The 20063-nt window shown below is 37.0% G+C and overlaps 2 protein-coding genes across 2 annotated transcripts; one reads left to right on the top strand and one right to left on the bottom strand.

Moving 5' to 3' along the window:
• Positions 1 to 3206: 3206 nt before the first annotated feature.
• On the top strand, positions 3207 to 8609 carry dnaaf4 (dynein axonemal assembly factor 4). Its single transcript, XM_088006770.1, has 9 exons — positions 3207 to 3466; positions 4938 to 5085; positions 5197 to 5330; positions 5625 to 5817; positions 5894 to 6033; positions 6438 to 6547; positions 7000 to 7153; positions 7764 to 7869; positions 8302 to 8609. Exons 1-9 carry the CDS (start codon positions 3344 to 3346, stop codon positions 8421 to 8423), a joined length of 1230 nt encoding a protein of 409 aa, XP_087862896.1. The 5' UTR covers positions 3207 to 3343; the 3' UTR covers positions 8424 to 8609.
• Positions 8610 to 9561: 952 nt separating this feature from the next.
• LOC106906919 (homeobox protein DBX1-B-like) lies at positions 9562 to 16796 on the bottom strand. Its single transcript, XM_088006769.1, has 4 exons — positions 16125 to 16796; positions 15210 to 15287; positions 10915 to 11126; positions 9562 to 9960 (listed from the first exon to the last, which is right to left on the bottom strand). The coding sequence occupies exons 1-4, from the start codon at positions 16447 to 16449 to the stop codon at positions 9667 to 9669; spliced, it is 909 nt and encodes a 302-aa protein (XP_087862895.1). The 5' UTR covers positions 16450 to 16796; the 3' UTR covers positions 9562 to 9666.
• Positions 16797 to 20063: the final 3267 nt, after the last annotated feature.

Genomic DNA, 20063 nt, shown 5'->3' with positions numbered 1-20063 from the left:
TTACTTGCGAAAAGTCTGTCGAGCCCTCACGTCAGTAGTCCGTCGATCCGATCAACAATATTCCGCAGTGCTGAAGGCATCTTCTGCTGTTTTGGTTGAGCAAAGCAAAGTGTATTTGCGCCGGAGCAGCCAATCGTGGGGGGGAGGGTGTACTCTTTTATTATGTCTATGCTTCGAAGGATCAGTTTCTCAGGGCCCTTGAAAGGATGCAGAGCCTGAATTCGGACACAGCTATTTTTTGTTAGACTCCGCATAGTGGTCTGGAGCACTTCCGTTTTCAACACTTTTTGTTTGCTGCATTTCATTCGGGGGTGTTTTCTAATTCGGGGGTGTTTTCTAATTCGGGGGTGTTTTCTTTTTTATTTGCTGCATTTAATTCGGGGGTGTTTTCTAATTCGGGGGTGTTTTCTAATTCGGGGGTGTTTTCTTTTTTGTTTGCTGCATTTAATTCGGGGGTGTTTTCTAATTCGGGGGTGTTTTCTTTTTTGTTTGCTGCATTTAATTCGGGGGGTGTTTTCTAATTCGGGGGTGTTTTCTAATTCGGGGGTGTTTTCTTTTTTGTTTGCTGCATTTAATTCGGGGGTGTTTTCTAATTCGGGGGTGTTTTCTAATTCGGGGGTGTTTTCTTTTTTGTTTGCTGCATTTAATTCGGGGGTGTTTTCTAATTCGGGGGTGTTTTCTAATTCGGGGGTGTTTTCTAATTCGGGGGTGTTTTCTTTTTTGTTTGCTGCATTTGATTCGGGGGTGTGTCTTTTCTTTTGTTAGCATGTTTTCTCTTTTGGTGCGCATTTGCACCTGTCGGCCACCGTAGCAAACCCTAAATGTTCTCACGTGAAGTTTTTCTTATGTCACGAGAAAAACTCTCCTTTCAAAAAGGGAAAATTACGAGGTCATATAAAACAAAATATGTTTGATTTCCATGTGTTTATTGGAAATTACGGTTAAATATTTTTCAGTTATGATGATGATAATGTCAGTGAGTGAGTCTGAATGCAGAGGTTTCACAAGCGACCGTTTATGTGATTATGTTATGGCCTTTTTATCTTGTTTTATCTCTCATGAAAGTTTTGACTCTTTCATGACTCATTATCAACCCAAGCCAAATATGAAAGAGCCAAGATTGTGTATAGACTTAAGTTCAGATTATTAGATAAATAAGTGTTTGTCATTTGAACGAAAATAAAAAACAAAATTCAAATTTACAACATAAAAAGTGCCAGTTTTTGTCAGTTTTTTAAACTATTTTAGCTCCAAATTTTAAAAGTAAATATACCAAAATATGCTTCAGCTCCAAAACATAGCTGAAGACAACCCAAACAAAATAGTATTTTGTTTGTATTGTTAATGCTTGCAGGATATCAACTGCATTTTTTTAACGGTACTTACAGTGTGTTCCCAGGCAAATAAGTATATCTGCAGAGTATTACAGATACTTTTTGGTATTTGCATTGTTTCAGGGTAATTACAGGATACCTATGGTGTATTTTTAGATGATCCACAATATTTGGTGAGTAATTCTTTCCAGTTGTAACAAGGTTTTAATTTAACAGCATTATAGATGTGAAGTTTGTCAGAATTTGTTTATTCATTCTTCAAATTAATTTTGTTTAGTCAAGAAGTTGTTTCTCCAGACTTTATTTGTGTATTAAGTTTTTCTTACATTGCTCCTGACAGTTGGTGGTTACCGTAGCAACCAGTAACTGACAGTTTGTCCCCCTTCTGTTGCCTCTGTATTAAGATCAGTTCTTTGTTTTCTTTACAAGTACTATATTTTAGTATATATTTTAGACAAATTTAATCATAGGCAGTGTTTCATGAGTAATTTTTGCCATGTTTGGTATATGTTTTTAACTGTTATCATTATTAATGTGTATTTTACCCCTGTTTAATTTTACAACTGTTAACTGCTGTCAACTGCTAATTAGTGTTATTTATTGTATTTTAAAGTATGGGGCAGAAGCTGCTGGACTGATGTTAACCACTGACTTGATTTCCTCTTTTGTTAGAATAAATACAATGAACCTGAGTGTGTCTGTTGTGAAGTCAACTTCCTGGAACTGAGACAAACAGAAGGGTTACGCAGTCAATCAATCAATCAATAAATTTTATTTGTGTAGCACATTTCAGCAACAAGGTAGTTCAAAGTGCTTTACATCATAAAAACACAAAAAGTACAAAGTCAATGAAGCACACAGTCAACAATTGAAATGACTTGCAGGATACCAACGGGGCGCATTCTTAAATAAGCCGTTACAATATCAAGTGTTCTTTAATTACTGAGGTGTAGGCTGAGAGTTGGTAAGTTTCATTTATCTGTCTGTATTTGACCCTTAGTTTTCATTCCACTCGTATGAAGACACTTACCGCCAGAAGTTTATGACTTCTGAGTTTCTGAGTGTTTTAAACGTGACACCATCCTGATAAGCATACACAGTGCTCTTTACTCCAAGAGTAGTCAATAAAGATAAATAAGTGATGGTGAATGAGATAAAAAGAGCATGAACCCAGAATAAATCCCCAAACTCACATCAGTTTCGTTTATCAACTGTTTGAACACATTGATCTAATTTTGCAGAAACCACCACACCCATAATTATAGGCAGAAATTTATTACAGGGTGTACTTTCACCTCAAGCACACAGATGTCAGAAAAACTGCAAAATGTTACATCTTAAGGTCATTATACATCACATAAATCTGCCAAAGTATTTTTAGGTAAAATTTTACGTATCCATTAATGTATTTATTTATTTTAATTTCTTTGTCTTATCCTTTAAACATCAAACATACTATACTTCAATTCGATTTCTGCTTTATTTATTTCTCTGTAGTCTCTTCTCTTTATCCACTTCTCTCTGTAATTCCTAGACATTTACCTCTTCATGTCGTATTGTTTTCCACCAACTAAATATCGTTTTCTCGCAGGCCTCTGAGTTTATTGAATTTATTGGCTCTCTGATGAATATTAATAAAAAGATCAGGAGCGTTTTGACGAAAATTAATGAAAATGATCATAAAGAGCTGGAAAAATATGCTTTAACAGACAAATTCTTGCTAGAGGTGATTTTAGGTATCCATTAAAGATTATTTTAGGTTTTGTATAAAACACCAGAGGCCGAAACCTAAAACAAACTGTTTTTATAGATAACCGGTGTTAAAAATAAGTAAAGCTGTGAAATGTCCGACGCTCTCGAACGCAACACGCTGTTTTTCTTTTGTCGCCATAGCAACAGAACACAAGGAAACGCAGGGAAACTCAACGGCCCAGAGTTTTATGGAAAAGTGAAATTTGATGACAGCATTTGTGTTTTTATCGGCACCACCAACACGCGGTTAGGCTGACATGCCACTGCACGTGACCGACTACACGTGGACCCAGACGGACTCCACGGTCCACATCAGCGTGCCTTTAAAGGGAGCGACGGCCGCTGGAGTGGACATCGTGTCAACGGAGGAGTATCTAAAGGTGAAGGGTCAGGGGGCTCATGCTACTGCCACAACTACAACAACAACAACTACTACTACTACTTGTAGTAGTAATAATAATTATAAATAATAATTATAATAGTAGTAATAATGGTTTATTGATAGATTTTTGGATTGGTAATAACAGAGATTTAATATGAACAAATCGTAGAGACCAGAATGTGTAGGGAGAAGAGTAACCAAAAGAAAACTATAGCAGAATATGCTATTTATATATTAACAATAATTTTAATAACAATAAGTAAACATTTTGGTGTATATAAATAAACTTAATTTAATTTAGTTTATTGATATGCTACGGAGGATTTTTTTTACTTTATTAACTATATTAGTATTAATTATACTTGAGCTACTTGAATATCTCAAGCATGTCATGATCCGTGTTTCTGTGTGTTTATTTTTGAGATTTTCTGTTTAGTCCCGTTTCCATGTGAGTCTCTGTCCTGTCCGCCCCGTTGATTGATCCCAGCTGTGTCTCGTTCCTGTGATTACCCTCCCAGTGTATTTAGTCTCACCTGTTGTCTGTGTTCCTCGTCGGATCCTTGTTGTATGTCAAGCCTTACCTGTTTCCTTGTGCCGTCAGTTGTTCCTCCGTGCTGTTCTCCGTTGTTCTGTGCTTGGACTATTATCATTATCATCATTCTTCATCTTACCTGGGTCTCCGGGTCCTCATCCTCACCACCTTAACCACACATTATGACAAAGCATGATACATTACTCACTGTGAGCAACTTCACTGAACGAAGAACAAGCTTGTTTTAACCAAAAATTCACCAGAAGCTGCAGTTTTTGTTAACATTTCAGAAGTTTTATGTTGAAAGAAATTGATGTGGAAAATTCTGCTTTTCCTGATTTTATATTTTTCTAATCATGTTACATTAATTATTTTCATTTTGGTCCTTTAAAACGCTAAAATTTCCACATAACTTTAAATATTTGGTCTGTCTCATTTTTAAATACATGATTGATGTTTACTTCTTAAACTTTAAAAGTTTTTAAACTTTTTGTGGCTCGTTCTCTATAAAACACCTTAGACCAGGTACAGAGGAAAATCCATAAATCCCAGTCTTCTCAAAACCTAATCATGGTTATTTCACAAGATACTTCAAGTTATACCTTGCTGTTCAGAAATTATACACCTGACTTAAATCATCTCTTAAATTTACAGAAAGTAAGAATACATATAGTAATTAGAGAAAAATGCATTTAGAAACGTGTTTAGAAATTGAAAACATATTTTACACAAATATTAAAGATTAATGGTGATGAGATGAAATGTTCTGCTGATGGAAATGTTTTTCAAATTTAATGAAATTGTGATTTTTTTTTTTTCTGGCTTTTTATTGAAATATTTGATCAGTTTGATAAATGAAAACATGGCAACATGTTTCCTGTTTTGTAGCTGTAAACACGGATTCATCCATCTGGCTTCTTGTCCTCATCCTCCTCAGGTCCATTTTCCTCCCTTCCTGTTTGAGGCCTTCCTGTTCGAACCCGTTGATGACGACCGAAGCTCGGCGAAAGTGGGAGACGGCGTCGCTGTTTTCACTTTACCAAAAAAGACTCACAAAGTCTGGGAACATCTGATGATAACCACAGGTCAGATTTTTACAGATTATTCCTAAACTGGAATAAAAGAATTGAATGTGTTTTATTCACCAGCAGAGGTGTTAATGCTGTGTAATAAATAAAGTTTATCATGTGTTTTAGGTGATAAAGAAACAAAGAGGGAGATCAGAGAGAGAGCTTTACTGACACAGGAGCAGAAACTTTCTGCAGAGTTGAAACAAAAAGCTGAGAAACGGCAAGCGGAGAAGAAGTATGCTCTGGAGACGATGATGAAGGTAAAAAAACACATTTATGGCATCAAAACCATCAGGAATTGTATTGGTTTACTGGAAACCTGCACTTAAAAAGAGAATGCAGCTCAAACTTAAAACAAGACTTAACTGGTCACAAGTAATTGAATTAAATTGATCAAACTTATTTTGTTTACATTTGTTTACCTTGACAAGTTAATAAACTTAAATAAACTTGGATAAACTTGATTTGATTTTCTGTGAAGAATTAATGAAGTTGGAGCTGCGTTCTCTTTTTTACAGTGCGATGTTTAGTGACTTAAACTGACTTTAAATCAGCTGGAGAGGGAGGAAAGGGACAGAATCCAGCAGATGAAGGACGCAGAGCGAGAGAAAACGACGGTGGAGCTGGCAGCGTGGCAGCTGAGGCAGAAACAGGAAGCCCAACAGAATCAGAACCATCAGATCCAACAGAACCCTGGCACAAAGCTACCTGGAAACAGACAAACAGATATCAGGAAGAACAACCAAGGTGAGACCCTTCCTGCTGATCAAACACCTCCTCCTGATCCATAAAGTCAGTTTTAATGAAAATCTTCCTGCTGTAGTTCACAGCGACGCAGAGAAGAAGAAGAAGATCCGAGCCCAGCTGCCTCCTCCCAGAACCTGCGGGAACATTCCAGTTACATTCACCCCTCGAGTTTTCCCGACAGCGCTCCGAGAGTCACGGGTTCCCGAAGAGGAAGAGGTGAGTCTGTGATGCTCAACATTTCACTGGAAAACTGTTATGATCCCAACATTCCTGCTACATTTTCCACAGAATGTTGTTTCCCACTTTGTGATTTTCCCACTTGTTCTCCAAACAGTCCAGCAGTGAAATGTCTTTCACTGCAAAAACACAACATATCACCAAGTATTTTTGGTTTAGTTTCTAATGCAAATATCTTGTACACTTGAAATAAGACAGAACTAACTTACAAGTAACTTTTCAGCAAGATATAGAATCTTGTTTTAAGTCAATAATTTCTTAATATTAATTAAAAAAAAGCTTTCCTCAATCTCTCTCAGCTTTTATCAAAGTTTTTTCACACTGCTTTAACCTTTTGTGACCATCTGGAGCACAAAAAGTCATAATGTTTTGCTTCTAAACAGTGGCTGAAGAAGCAGGCTGAGGCGAGGCGAGCGATGAGTGCAGAGCTGGAGGAGCTGGAGGATCTGACGGAGGAGGAGAGGAACCCCGACTGGCTGAAGCAGAAGGGAGAGTGAGTAGCCGCCTTACAAATGAACGCAAAACTTTGTCAGTTTTCCTCTAACGTTGAAAAAACACAATTTTACAATTGTTTTGTTTCTATTAAATAAGAAACGCAATTAAAATCACGTGAATAAGTTTGTTCACACGATAAATCATCAAAAAACATCATCCTCCTACCACTTCCTGTCGTCTTTCTCATCATTTCCAGCAGTAGTAACATCCGGTTGTTGATCACACGACTCGTGTGATGTGAAAAAAGTGTTTCCATTGCAGTTTAGCAAAATATGCTAATTTTGATACAACCAAAAAAAAAATCACCACATGCTGTTTTTTTCGACTTAAATGTCTGAACAAATTAAATGTCTTAAATGTCTGAACAAACAAATCTCTGAACAAATTCATTTGTAATTTGCAATACACAGGTAGTGAAATCAGATCTACTAAACGAACTCTCCTCTTCAGCAAGTGTTTCTCAAACGGAGACTACGTGGGAGCGGTGAATGTGTACAGTCTGGGGATCTGCCTCAACAGGAAGCTGCCTGCTCTCTACTCAAACAGAGCGGCGTGTCACCTGAAGCTCAGGAATCTGCACAAAGCCGTCGAGGACTCCTCCAAGGTTGGTTGGTTGGTTGACGGGGTTTTTTAGACCTCTACGTAGGGCTGGACAATAAATCAATAACAGTGCATATCCCCATAGACATGAGATCAATATTAATAGCTAATACATGTGATTGAAAATTCAATACTTTACCTGAACTTTGATCCAGACCTGCACAGCATTCTGATTGATGTAGGCAAAGAAAAAACTTTCAGGAACAGCTAAGCTAGGTTGGTGGAATCAACTAACTCACTCACTCTTTGGTTACCTAGCAACTCACTCACTCTTTGGTTACCTAGCAACAACTTGTTGAGAACTTGTGCATCAGTTTAAGGTTTCCCCAACGTGCATCATAACTGCTTAAAAATAAAAAATAAAACAATGACATGGAGTGAAAACTGGATAAAACAGGAAATGTCACTTTGCCACTTTGACAGTAATTCCAATATTTAAAACAAGAAACAAATCAATAATTTTTGATATGAACCGTTTATACAGTATTGCGTTTCTCAGCCATATCGTTCAGTCCTAGGTTGATCTTTGCGCATGTTGATGTTAGAAGTATTTTTTTTTTTTGTATACTTGTCAAGCTTCAGATGCCAAATTTAACCCTGAATCCTGTCTGCAGGCGCTGGACCTGTTGACCCCGGCCGTTTCTGCCAACGCTGCAGCCAGAGTCCGAGCCAGCGTCCGCCGAGGATCCGCTTTCTGCCAGCTGGAGCTCTACGCTGAAGGTCTGCTGTTTCCGTCAGGGTTCAAACACCTTCACAGTGCCTTACACAAGTATTCACGCCCCATTTTCTGTGCATTTTACCCACATTACACTGCAAAAACACAAAACATTACCAAGTATTTTTGTCTTGTTTCCAGTACTCTTGAAATAAGACAAAACTAACTTACAAGTAATATTTCACCAAGATATAAGAGCTTGTTTTAATATTTAATATGAAACTACTAGTTCCACTGGCAGATTGATCAATATTTTCATCAATTGTGCACCACTTTGGGTTGGTCTATCATATGAAATCCAAATAAAAGGCACATTTTAAGCTATATCAATACATTTGAAGGCACTGTGAATATTATTTGAGGACAGAATGCTGTTTCTCTGTTTTTACTGGCGATGCAGGAAACAGGTGATCAGCTGATCAATCTGCTGTTTTCAGGACTACAAGACTATGAAGCAGCTCTGAAGATCGAGCCCCACAATGAGGAGCTGCAGAGGGACGCCCAGATTATCCGAGACATAATCCAAGGTTCTGCTGGGACACAAAATGGGACAAAGTGAGACACAAAGACACGAGTCAAACTCACCTGGCGCAGAGAGACCAGTGGTATATACGGATTAACTAATGCTTTAAAATACAACTGGAGCATCAAAAGTTTTGTTTTTAACTAAAATGATTTCATTTGATGGTTTTTAAAGATTTCAGTGACAGAATAAACTTTTTAATAATTATTTGCACCTTATTAAGGGATGTTTGATGTTTTGTCAGTTTATTTTATTTATACTCAGTCTGTAAATGTTGGTTGGGATAAAAATATTCCTTAAATCAACAAACTTTGTGTTCGTACCAGGAGTGTGTTCTTAGCTCAAGATTATGCAACCTTTAAATCAAAATAGTCATTTTTGCCCTCAGTTCAGCTAAATAAAAACTGGTTTAGAGCCACAAATGTTACCATTCAGAAAAATACTTGTAATTATTGATGAATATCTTATGTAGGAATTTTATTGCCATATATGTTTTGTTTTTAAAAGAGGGAAAAACAAAACAAAATAGCAAAAGGTGGATGGATAAATCATAACATATTTTAAAGAAGCTTAAACTTCCTAATCTAACAAGGAGAAAAATTGATCTAAAAGAATTACAGGTAATTTTTAGTCTCATTCTGTTGTGGAAATGCAATGAAAAACAAAACAGAAAACTTCTAAATTCTTTATTTGTTCTTTGTTTTTTGACAAAGTTTAATAAGAGGAAGGCCCAGAGAGCCGCAGGTCGCAGATCCCTGGTTCAGCTCAATGACTCAGTCTGTTGTTTCTGGTCCTTGTGCGCCCTCATGTGGCGAACGTCACCAATAAAATAAAATATTTTTAATAAATATTTTAATCTTTATTAAAAATATTATGAAAAATTTAGCCCTTTATGGAAAGACAGTCCTAATAGAAAACTTGAGTTTTTAAGAAAATTGCTGCTTATCACTTATTGATTGATAAGATCAATCAGCTTTATATTAATTCATTAATGGATAACTTTCATCTAATTACACAAGACCAATGTGACCTCAGCTGTATACACCAATAAACACATAAAGGAGAGTTTTATTTATTTATTTGAACAAAATATGAAGAAATGCAAAACATTTAGCAACCTTAAGTTTGAAACTTTCGAATCTACCAATATTAAATCTAGAGCAGCACAGTGAACTTTATTTAGCTGCCGATAAACAGCTCTGTACAGGAACACGGCGAGTAAATACAGATATATACACAGCAGATTCAGGCACTTTGGAGCTTCTGGCATCACTCCTCTTTATGAAACCGTGATTTCTTCACCGTCCGACTCCGACTGTTTGCTCAGATCTGATGGAGAGGAGGGGCTCTGGTGGTGAAGGTGATGATGATGATGGTGGTGGGGATGCGACTCCTGGCTGTCGGCTGCGGTTCGGGTCAGCCGCTTGCAGAAGGTGCTGCCCACGTCGGTCAGATCCGGGTGGGGGTTGGTTTTGGTGGGGAGGGTCTGCTGGCGGCAGCCGCCCGTCGAAAGCAACTCGCGCTCCTTGGAGTTCCTCCACTTCATCCTGCGGTTCTGAAACCAGATCTTCACCTGCGATGAGCGCAAACAGGAAGGCAGATGGGTTAGGAAGGACGCCATCTTTAATTTCTACACATTATTTAATAAAAAGTGCTGCTAATCAAAAGTATTGATTAACGAGACTTTGGGTTGTTTGCTGACCGTCAATCTGGGGAAATATTTAAGGTGGATGCAACATTTCTCAGAAAGGGAAAAGGTTGGCTAATTCACCCCGAGGTCAGAGAGAGAATGATCAGAAAAATTACAAAAAACCTACAAGGGTGCGGATGGATGGATGAAACGATGGATGGTTGTTTGGAATAATGAACGGATGGATGGATGAATGGTTGGAAGAAAAGATAACTGGATGGATGGACAGATGGACAAACGGACGGATGAATGGTTGGATGGGTGGATCCATTGGGTGGATGGTTGGATAAACAGATTGTTGGTTGGTTGGTTGGTTGGATGGATATGTAAATGGATGGATAAACAGATTGATGGTTGGATGGTTGGATACATAAATGGATGGATGGATGGAGAGATGGATGGATGAATGGTTGGTTGGTTGGTTGGACGGATATGTAAATGGATGGATAAACAGATTGATGGTTGGATGGTTGGATACATAAATGGATGGATGAACATGGATGGGTGGATGGATTTGTTCTCTTTCTGACTAGAATCACAACATTTTAATCAGGAAACTGTGATAAATTTTCCTTTGTTGCTCCATAACAAATGAATAACAAACTTTAACTGATTAATTTCAACATTTTAAACAATCCACTTATAATAGAACTGAAAAAGAAAACTTTTAAAATTGAAGAAATATTAGGTTTTACATCCGATAAGTATGTCAAAATCTACAAAAAAATATATCTCCTGCATTACATAGATGATCCAGTAGAGGGCAGCAAACCTGCACTTCGCCCACACTGACTGCAGCAAATTATTAATCTCTTCTTGGACTGGTCCCAGTCATACCTGTGAGTCCTTCAGTCCCAGTTTACTGGCCAGTTTCTTCCTGTCTGGTTTACTGATGTACTTCTGTTTCTGGAAGGTTCTCTCCAGCGCCTTCCTCTGGAGGTCTGAGAACACGGCCCGCCGCAGCATGCCCCTCCTGGGCTTCCCCCGGGGGGCCAGAGGCCAAGAAAACGTTCCTGGGACTGGAACCACAGAAGAAGAGGAGGAGGATGCTGCAGGAACAGAGAAGAAGAACAAGATCCCTTATCAAAGGAATATACACTCACCAATTAAATATGTTCTAATATATTATTTTCCCATTACATTTTCTAATACGTTGTAAATACATACAGATTAGAAAATGTAAATGTATACATATAACATCTTGTATGTTATACAAGATGTTATATGTTCATGTAATATATTGCAATATATGCTAATAACTGCCACTTTGCATATATTGCAATATGTTAAACATGAACAGATAACGTATGTATTTATATATTCCAAAATATATGTAATTTTATATTTCTATATATCCACCATAATGTATTCAGATTTATAAAATGTGTTTATTATATATAAAAAGATATAGTGTTTGTTCGATGTGAAAAATTATATGAAAACATAAATATATACATATATAAAGATATGAAATCAATATATGGTAGAATATATTTAAAATACATGAAAATGTATATAAATTATTTTCAATTTAGTACCCAATTGTACTCGAGTAAGAGTAGCACTACTTCGACATATTTTTATTCAAGTAAAAGTAAAAAGTAGCGAAGAGTGAAAAGGTATTTGTTGAAAAGTCTACTCATAGATTTGATAACTGATCAAATGATTAAATTATTAAATATATAAACATTACATCATCAGAAAAACTAAAATATAAAGTTAAGTAGAAATTTTGGTATTTTAAGGACCAACATGACAATAATTCATAAGTAACAAAAAATATAAAAATCAGGTAAAAAGAAATAAAGTTTCCAAGTCAGTTGCTCTCAATAAAAACTTATGAAACTTTAACAAAACCTGCCGGTGTGTGTCTGATTCTGGTGAAGTTTTGGTTAAAACATGTTTGTTTCTCTTTTAGTGGGTAGAAAAGACAGAAATTTTTACTCATTTAAGAGTAAAAATACATAAATTGACTGAAGTAAAAGTAAAAATGACAGCGTTGTGAAAATACTCATCAAGTAAATGTAATTGAGTAAATGTAACTAGTTTCTATTGACTGTCCCGTACGTGAGAAGCAGATTTAGCGTGAGGTCTTGTGAACTTTGTCGCGTGATTATCCTCCGCGTTTGTCGGCGTTGTGAGCCTCTTCTTGTCCCCGTAATGAGCACACAGGCTCCCCGATGCTCCTCATAATATCCCCGTTCTGCCTCAAATCTGACGCTTGAAGAGCCCAATTTGTCCGGCGCTGGAAACACAGCCGATGCTAATGAGACGGGCCCTCCAAAGAGCGGCTCACACAGCCTCTAATGAAGCATGAAGAGGGGGGAGTGCAGGTTGTATAGGCTGCAAATGCACAGAGAAAGCTGATTGTGTTGTAATGAATTGAGTGGAAAAGGCCGTCGACAGGCCGGTATATTACAGGCACATTAAAGGCAGCGCTGTCAGAGAGTCTTCGCTGCATGTGAGTATCATCACACATTAGCAGCAAATAAATCAGAGAAAACACCGGAAGAAACTTTCTGATGCCTTTAAATTATTCTTTTAAATTTTTTCCCTCTGCATCTGGAAACAGTTTTGATAGATTGGAAATTAATTGATTGAATCGACTCAAACTGATATAAATGGATGATAATTAGACCTGCCCCGCTTTATGTTAAAACGGAAGTGATGTTAAAACAGGATATGCTAAAATGGAAGTTATGCTAGCACGTTTATATTAAAACGGAAGTGATGCTAAAACAGAAGATATGCTAAAATGGAAGTTATGCTAGCACGTTTATCGTGAATTTCATGTTATGCTAAGATGGCTTTTATTTATTAAATTATGCTAATACAGAATTCATGCTAAAACATAAGTGATGTTAGAACATTGGACATGCTAAAATGGAATTTATACAAAAATAAATTATGCTAAAATAGAATTTAATCTAAAGTAGAAATGCTGCTAAAACAGCGGATATTTTCTAACAGAATTTATGCTAAAAATAACTAATGCTAAAAGAGAGGCTATGCTAAAATGGAAGTTATGGTAGCAAGTTTACGGTACATTCCATTTTAAGTTATTAGCTTTAATTTTGCATGTCATAAATCAAACTGAGTTGAATGAAAGTGAACTTTTACAGCCTTACATAGTCTAAATAAAACTCCAGGTAAAAGTGTAGCAGTTTGTGTTTTGTTGATTATCATTATTTTTTTATTCTTCAAAGCATTAAATCTTATGCTGTTGGAAAACTTGTTTATCCCCCTAAATGTTGCTACAGTTGTAGGTAAAATGCATTTGTGGGTTGACTGTTTTGAATCTAAAATATTTGAAAGAAAATTCAGCCTGAGAAACTGAGATGCTTGTGTTCAAAATGCGGCCTGAGGCCATCTGTGGCCCTTGGAGTGATTTTATTAAACGTTTTGTTTTTAATCAAGTTTTTAACTTGATTACAGGTGTATTTCTTCAGACGGCAATAGCTCAGAAAGGATCGATCTTTAAAGGGAAACAACCAAATACACAATTCCTTACCTCTGACACCGAGACAGAAGTAGAAACGTTTAACTTGGAGCGCTAAAATGAGATTATGTACATATTTAGGCAGGAATTATTCAGATGACAAATTGTAAATAATCTAAAAATATAAAGAGTCAGAACTGATAGATTAAAAAGTAGCTGAACATGAATTTTAGACTTAATTCACTGGAATCCCAGAGCTGTTCTTGTGCTTGTATGTAAAAGTGTGTGTGCGCGTGTGTGTGTGTGTGTGTGTGTGTGTGTGTCTCTGCCTCCGATTGGTCACGGAGCCGGATGCTTTGTGGGCCGGCGGAGGGGGTTTGGTGGGAAAACGGCAGAGATCCTGAGCTGGGAAGATGCCCGCCTCACATGTAGAGGCATGACAAACGCCACTGATATGTTCAGAGCGGAACAAACTGGACTAATTTGTAGATCAGGAGAACTGGTGCTAATGTCAGTGCTGTGGCTAAAGAGGCGTTCAGACCAGACAAGCTGATTCAGATCCATGGATTCCCAACAGGCAGATTAATGTTTCTCGTTGGGATGATGATCATATTTAGACTCGTGTTTATAAGTGTTTATTTCCTCATAATGATTGTTTTAATGCCTTAGACAAAAAATGGACGCCATCGCCAAGTTTTTATTTACACCTTATGAATGTGGAGCTATTCTTGATTTATTTTGCTTCGTGTTTTCAGGGAGAAATTACCTGAAATAAACAACATGCATTAAAAATAAATGTAACATTTTAAAGTGTTTCTAACTTATTTTTCATTCATTTATTTTGTGTTTTGCACTAATCTGTGCACTAACATAGGTGAATACAGTAAGTAAATAAAAAACATTACTGGTTCAATCTGTAATATATAGTGAATTATTTTGCAGAAATACTTCATTTCTTTAAAAGTTTAATCCAATAATTAAATTTTTTTTCACAATTAAAACAAGAAGCCTTAAAAATTTTGTGTCCTCAAGCAAAATGTCAGAGGTGAGCAGATTATCCAAAATTATACTAAAGTAAGAGTTGCAATACTTCAACATACATTTATCCCAGTAAAAGTAAAACAAGTAAGTGACTCAAGTAAGAGAAAAAAAAAGTGTATTTTGGTATTTTAAGGACCAAAATGACATTAATTCATATGAGTAACAAAAAAATAAGAAAATCAAACAAAATAAAATGTTTCTAAATCAGTTTTTTTTTCCAATATAAAACTTATGAAACTTTAACAAAAACTGCAGATATGTGTCTGTGTCTGGTGGATTTTTGGTTAAAACGTGTTTATTTTTCTTTTAGTGGGTAGAAAATCCAGAAATTTTACTCAAGTAAGAGAAGAAAAACAAAGTAAAGAGCAAAACAGTGAAAAATAAAAATATGTTTTAAAAAAAGTTACTCGAGTAAATGTAACTAGTTACTACCCAACTCTGTAAAAACTGTGATAAGTCAAATAAAAATAGTTTTATTTGTCTGTTTACCAGAATCTTGAGGTTTTTGAGGAAGAAACTCATAAGGAATAATTAAACTCAGATTCAATGTAGAAATGTGTGAACAGATTAGAGAGGATTAAATACGATCCTCAGATCTAAACCCTGAATAAACTCCACGTAAATTTCAGCCGACCAGATGTCAGCGGCCTACCTGAGAAGTATGAGGCTCTGATGAGAGGATGAAGGTTTCCGTCAAAGAACGGCAGTGACTTCGTCTGAAGACTCTGAACTGCATCAGAGGAGGAAGAGGAGTCCCACTCAGTCACATGAAAATGATTAAAATCATCCAATCAGCATCTGGATCCATACTCACTGTTTGATTCAATTAGGCATTTTGAAGAACAGATTTTGATATAAATGTATATAAACTCATAAAATATGCATTTTAAATATGAAATATGTGCCAAACATTGGAAAAACAATAAATACATCTTATTGCATATTTTAAAGACATTTTAAAGAAGATTTTCCTCTTAATTTGTTGCAAAAATTGGATATTATTTAATTAATAATAAGCAGTGATAGTTATCACTGCTCCTGAAATGATTTTAAAAAACATATATTGTTTGCAAGCCACTGAGTTCATTTGAAATGTTAATGCTTTTTTATATAAAAAGATTTGAAATCGCTTTATAGATTTTATTAAATATTTGTTTGTTTCATCACAACAGGTCTTAAATCTCAACGAGACAGTCTAAAAAAAGATAAATAATAAACTTTCTTGATTCCAAAAGGAAATAAATTTGCTCTTTTAAGTGATTTAAATTAATATTTAGTTATTTTAATTATTGTAATATATATGCACACGTATATAAATTTTGATTAATTTTCATTCTTTTTATTTAAAAAATTAAAAACACTTATTTCAAATTTAAAAGCAGTTACGTTTACTTAATTTTTTTTAAAAATAAGTAACGAAATTATTTTTTCAAACAAGTAATATGTCAGAGGAAAAAAATCTAATAATTAAGTTACTAATAATTAAATGTCATTAGTAATTTTATTACAGACTAATATTATTATTAGTTTGTGTTAATTATTAGTTGAAACAGCATCAGGAACTCACCGCTCCGTGTGGACGGGGCCAGGATGGTACTGACGCCGAACTTCAGGTATCCCGAGTCCGAGCAGCCCGTGTGTGGTGACCCGGTTCGGTTCGGTGGTTCCGGCCGAGCAGAAGCTCCCAGCCCCGGGCTGAATTGGATAAGCTCCCCGGGGCTCCCAGAGGAGAAGGCCCGGTGGATGTAGCCGACAGGCTGGCTCAGCCGCAGCAGATCCTCCACCAGGAAGCCGGAGGGCAGAGAGCGGCCGAGGGGCGAGGAGAGAGCCGCGGGAGGACGCAGGAAGCCCGGGTAGAGAGGCGGCGGCAGCGCGCTGCACGGGAACATCATGGTGCTCCAAACTGGGGCAAATAAAAAAACCGCTCCTCTGGTCCCTGAAGCTGCTGTAACTGGTTTTATACTGGAGTTACTCCCACACACCAGTACGCGTCAGAAGGTCCACCCTCACCTCCCATTAAGAGCTGAAAGTTGGAAACCAGTTCAGAGCGCTGAGGTGAATGACAGGACTGGATAAGGGAATCGGTTCACCAGTTGGTTTATTACAGGTTTTAGGGGAAATGCAGATAAAGAAAACCGGAATAAATTTTCTGACAAAAAAAAAAAAACTCAGTAATTTTGATATTAATCTCAGAAATTTTCAAGAAAAAACAAAGAAAGGTCTGAGTTTGAAAAGTCAAAAATTTGTTATAAAATAATAAAAATCTTTCAGTCTTAAAAGTTAAAAAAATTTAATTTTTGAAACTACAGAAGTTAATTCCAAAAGTAAAAAGAAATATGACTTTTAAAACTCAGAAATTTTTGTTTTCTTCTACAAGATTTCTGGATTTTTATCACAATTTCTGGATTAACAAAGTGTCCAGATTCACCTGCGTGATTAAGTCTCTGTGGACGAGACGAGTCATCCATCCATCCATCCATCCATCCATCCATCCATCCATCCATCCATCCATCCATCCATCCATCCATCCATCCATCCATCCATCCATCCATCCATCCATCCATCCATCGGTCCATCCATCCATCCATCCATCCATCCATCCATCCATTGGCTCAAATTCTTTTTTTCCAGTGCTTTAGAAATCAATACTTAATTTTCCAGCTTTGTTTTGTTTCCTTTTAGCTGTTACTAGTGAAACATAAATATTCACCATTGGCTGAAATCTTCAAACAAATTAAAAAGTTTTGGGATGAAACTGAAGAAAATCTAGAAGCTGTCTTTGCTGATTCTCTAGTAGAAATTGTTGCTTTTATCAATCTGTGTGAATCTGTGCAGCATTTTAATCCCATGAACGCCTCGTTTTAAGGCATAACGACAAAACGATCTGCTGCTCCACAAAAAGGAAGAGATCATTAAATCTGCTCCGCTCAGACATTTGACACCTTAACCAAAAAAAAAAAAAAGAAAGTGTTGCATTCAGAGCATTTTATTCGTTCAGAAAATCCCTCCATTGTGCTGAAGTGGAGCAGATGGTTGATGAGCATCAGCAGAACTAATTTGTCCTCCTGGTCCGACGGACTCTCCGACCTGCTGCTCCGATTCTTAACCAGAACAGCAGCTGTTGGTGAATTTAACACCAGTTAAGACTCATTTTAAGGCCATTAGCCCGGCAAAGTCTTACAACACCGACCCGCCTCCATTATTAGTGGCTGCGCCCATTACACATGCAAACAAGCTGTCTGCGGCCATAACTAGTTAATTCTCCTGTTAACTCTCTGAAGTCTGAACAAATAGACGCATTTATGTCACAAAGGAGCAGAAAAATCCTCCAACATGATGGGAGAAATTTATTCCTGATTATTTTCTTTGTTATATTTGGGGATTAGCTGAAGCTTTGTTGACAGTTTTTTCAGCATTTAGTGTCTTTTACCCTTGAAGTTTGCATCAAAAACTTCAATAAATGTTTACATTCCTGCTGTTATTTGCAAAGTGTTTCCATTTCTTTTGAACACCACTCCATTAGTGTTTTACTTTTTATCGTCTTTAATATTCACACAGTTCTTGGCGCACAGAAATTAACACTTTCATGCATGAATCATGATGCTTTATGGCAGGATTTTTTCCAAAGTGTTTTTGATTTTCTTAAGACAATAAGAAAGGATTTTTTTAGGTAATCAGTTGTAATTTTCTCCAAATACAAAGCTGTTATTTGGAAAATGCATCAGTAGTTTTAGTCTGTAGGGGTTACCTGTCAGTCCTCTACAGTAGAAGGAGGGACTGGATATTCCTGGTTTTCCATCTGTCGGCCATATTGGATTTAACAAACATTTTCTTGCACTTGCAGTGAATGTCCAGTAGTTGGCAGTGTATTGTTTGATGCACACTAGTGTCCACTTGAGTGGTCTGTGTGTATTTATAACATAAAAATCCACAAGAAAGACAAGAAAGTGGATTTTAGATATTTGTCCACTGTAGTGATTATTTTGGTGAAAGTGTAGCAGGAACTCTTTGTTTGCAGTTTTTCACCATCCAGTGTCAAAACTCTCGTCACTTTGCATCATTGTGGGTAAAATGTACATGCATGAAAATCTGCTTTTAAAAGAGCATTTATTAGTCGTTTTTCTGCTTGAATAAAACATTTAAACTTTCTCAAAACCGAAAGTCTTATGTCTTTTTGAGGTTTTTAAAACATTATAGTCAAAGATTAGCAACAAAACTGATTTGTGAGGCAAAAAGTGCTCCATACATTTCCACCACTTGGTCTGCTCCTGGAAATAAGCAAAACTAAACACAAACTAAAAAAATAAACCAAAGTCTCTTCATATTTCAGCTTCTGCATCTGTTTTCTTCTGTTATCGCCGTTCTTGTAGTAAAAATCTTACGGTCAGCAATTTCTGCAAAGACTTTGTCATTAACTATTCTTGTGATTCAGGTGTGTTGGACAAGGAAAACATCCAAAAGCTGCAGAAAATGTATTTAAATTTCAGTGCTTCTTTTCAAAAGGAGATGCTAACATTGTGAGATGCATGATTTTCCATGACATGTCCTTTAAATAACTGAACATATTTTCGTCTGTGTAATGGTGAGTAATGGTGAGGATCTCTGAGGGTCTGAAAGTCGGTGGAACAGAGCGGATTAGTGCGGCCTTTCATCACTGCGACGCAGCGACGAGCATTAAAGTCATATTAACTTTCTATTAAACATCGGTTCATTCTGTGCAGGCAGACGGAAAGCAGCTTACGCTGAATGTGTGTAGGTGTGTGTGTGTGTGTGTGTATACACTCGCTTTGCTGTCCTGTGTAATTTGTTCTCTGCCATTTCCCCTCGCCGTCTGGAGGTCGATGGACTTTATGGGTCTTAATGCAGACGACTGATAAATCGATTTGATCGATAAATCTTTGGTTTTTGAAGTTCATTTTTGGAAAATCATGATTTGTTTCACCAATATGCTCCGATCTATGAATGCAACCAACAAACCATCCATCCATCCATCCATCCATCCATCCATCCATCCATCCATCCATCCATCCATCCATCCATCCATCCATCCATCCATCCATCCATCCATCCATCCATCCATCCATCCATCCATCCATCCATCCATCCATCCATCCATCCATCCATCCAACCAACCAACCAACCAACCAACCAACCAACCAACCAACCAACCAACCAACCAACCAACCAACCACTCCAGCCTCCAGAATGAACTCCTCAGGATGAAATGCTCTGTCGGCAGCCTGCCGCCCCATGACTTTTCATCAAGCAGAGCCAGAGTGTGAGAACGTCCTCAGCGTTTTGAATCCATACAATAAAAGTAAAACTTGACCAAAGCGATTAACCCGTGTCGCTGACAAATATGAGAAATGGCTCGCCTCGGTGTCCCATCGCAGCCTCGGGACTCCGGTGACACAGAGCACGCTCGCTGAATGCTCATTAGCTGGAGATTGGTCATGGGAGCTCAGAGCGGCACATCGCTGTGCTAACAGTCTCTCCCTTTATGTGC

This window comes from Poecilia mexicana, unplaced genomic scaffold (genome assembly GCF_051168715.1).
Source record: "Poecilia mexicana isolate PSO_F unplaced genomic scaffold, ASM5116871v1 scaffold_6, whole genome shotgun sequence".
In the NCBI taxonomy this organism is placed as follows: Eukaryota; Metazoa; Chordata; class Actinopteri; order Cyprinodontiformes; family Poeciliidae; genus Poecilia; species Poecilia mexicana.
Note: the sequence above shows the minus strand (reverse complement) of the source record. Positions and strands in the feature narration are given on the sequence as shown.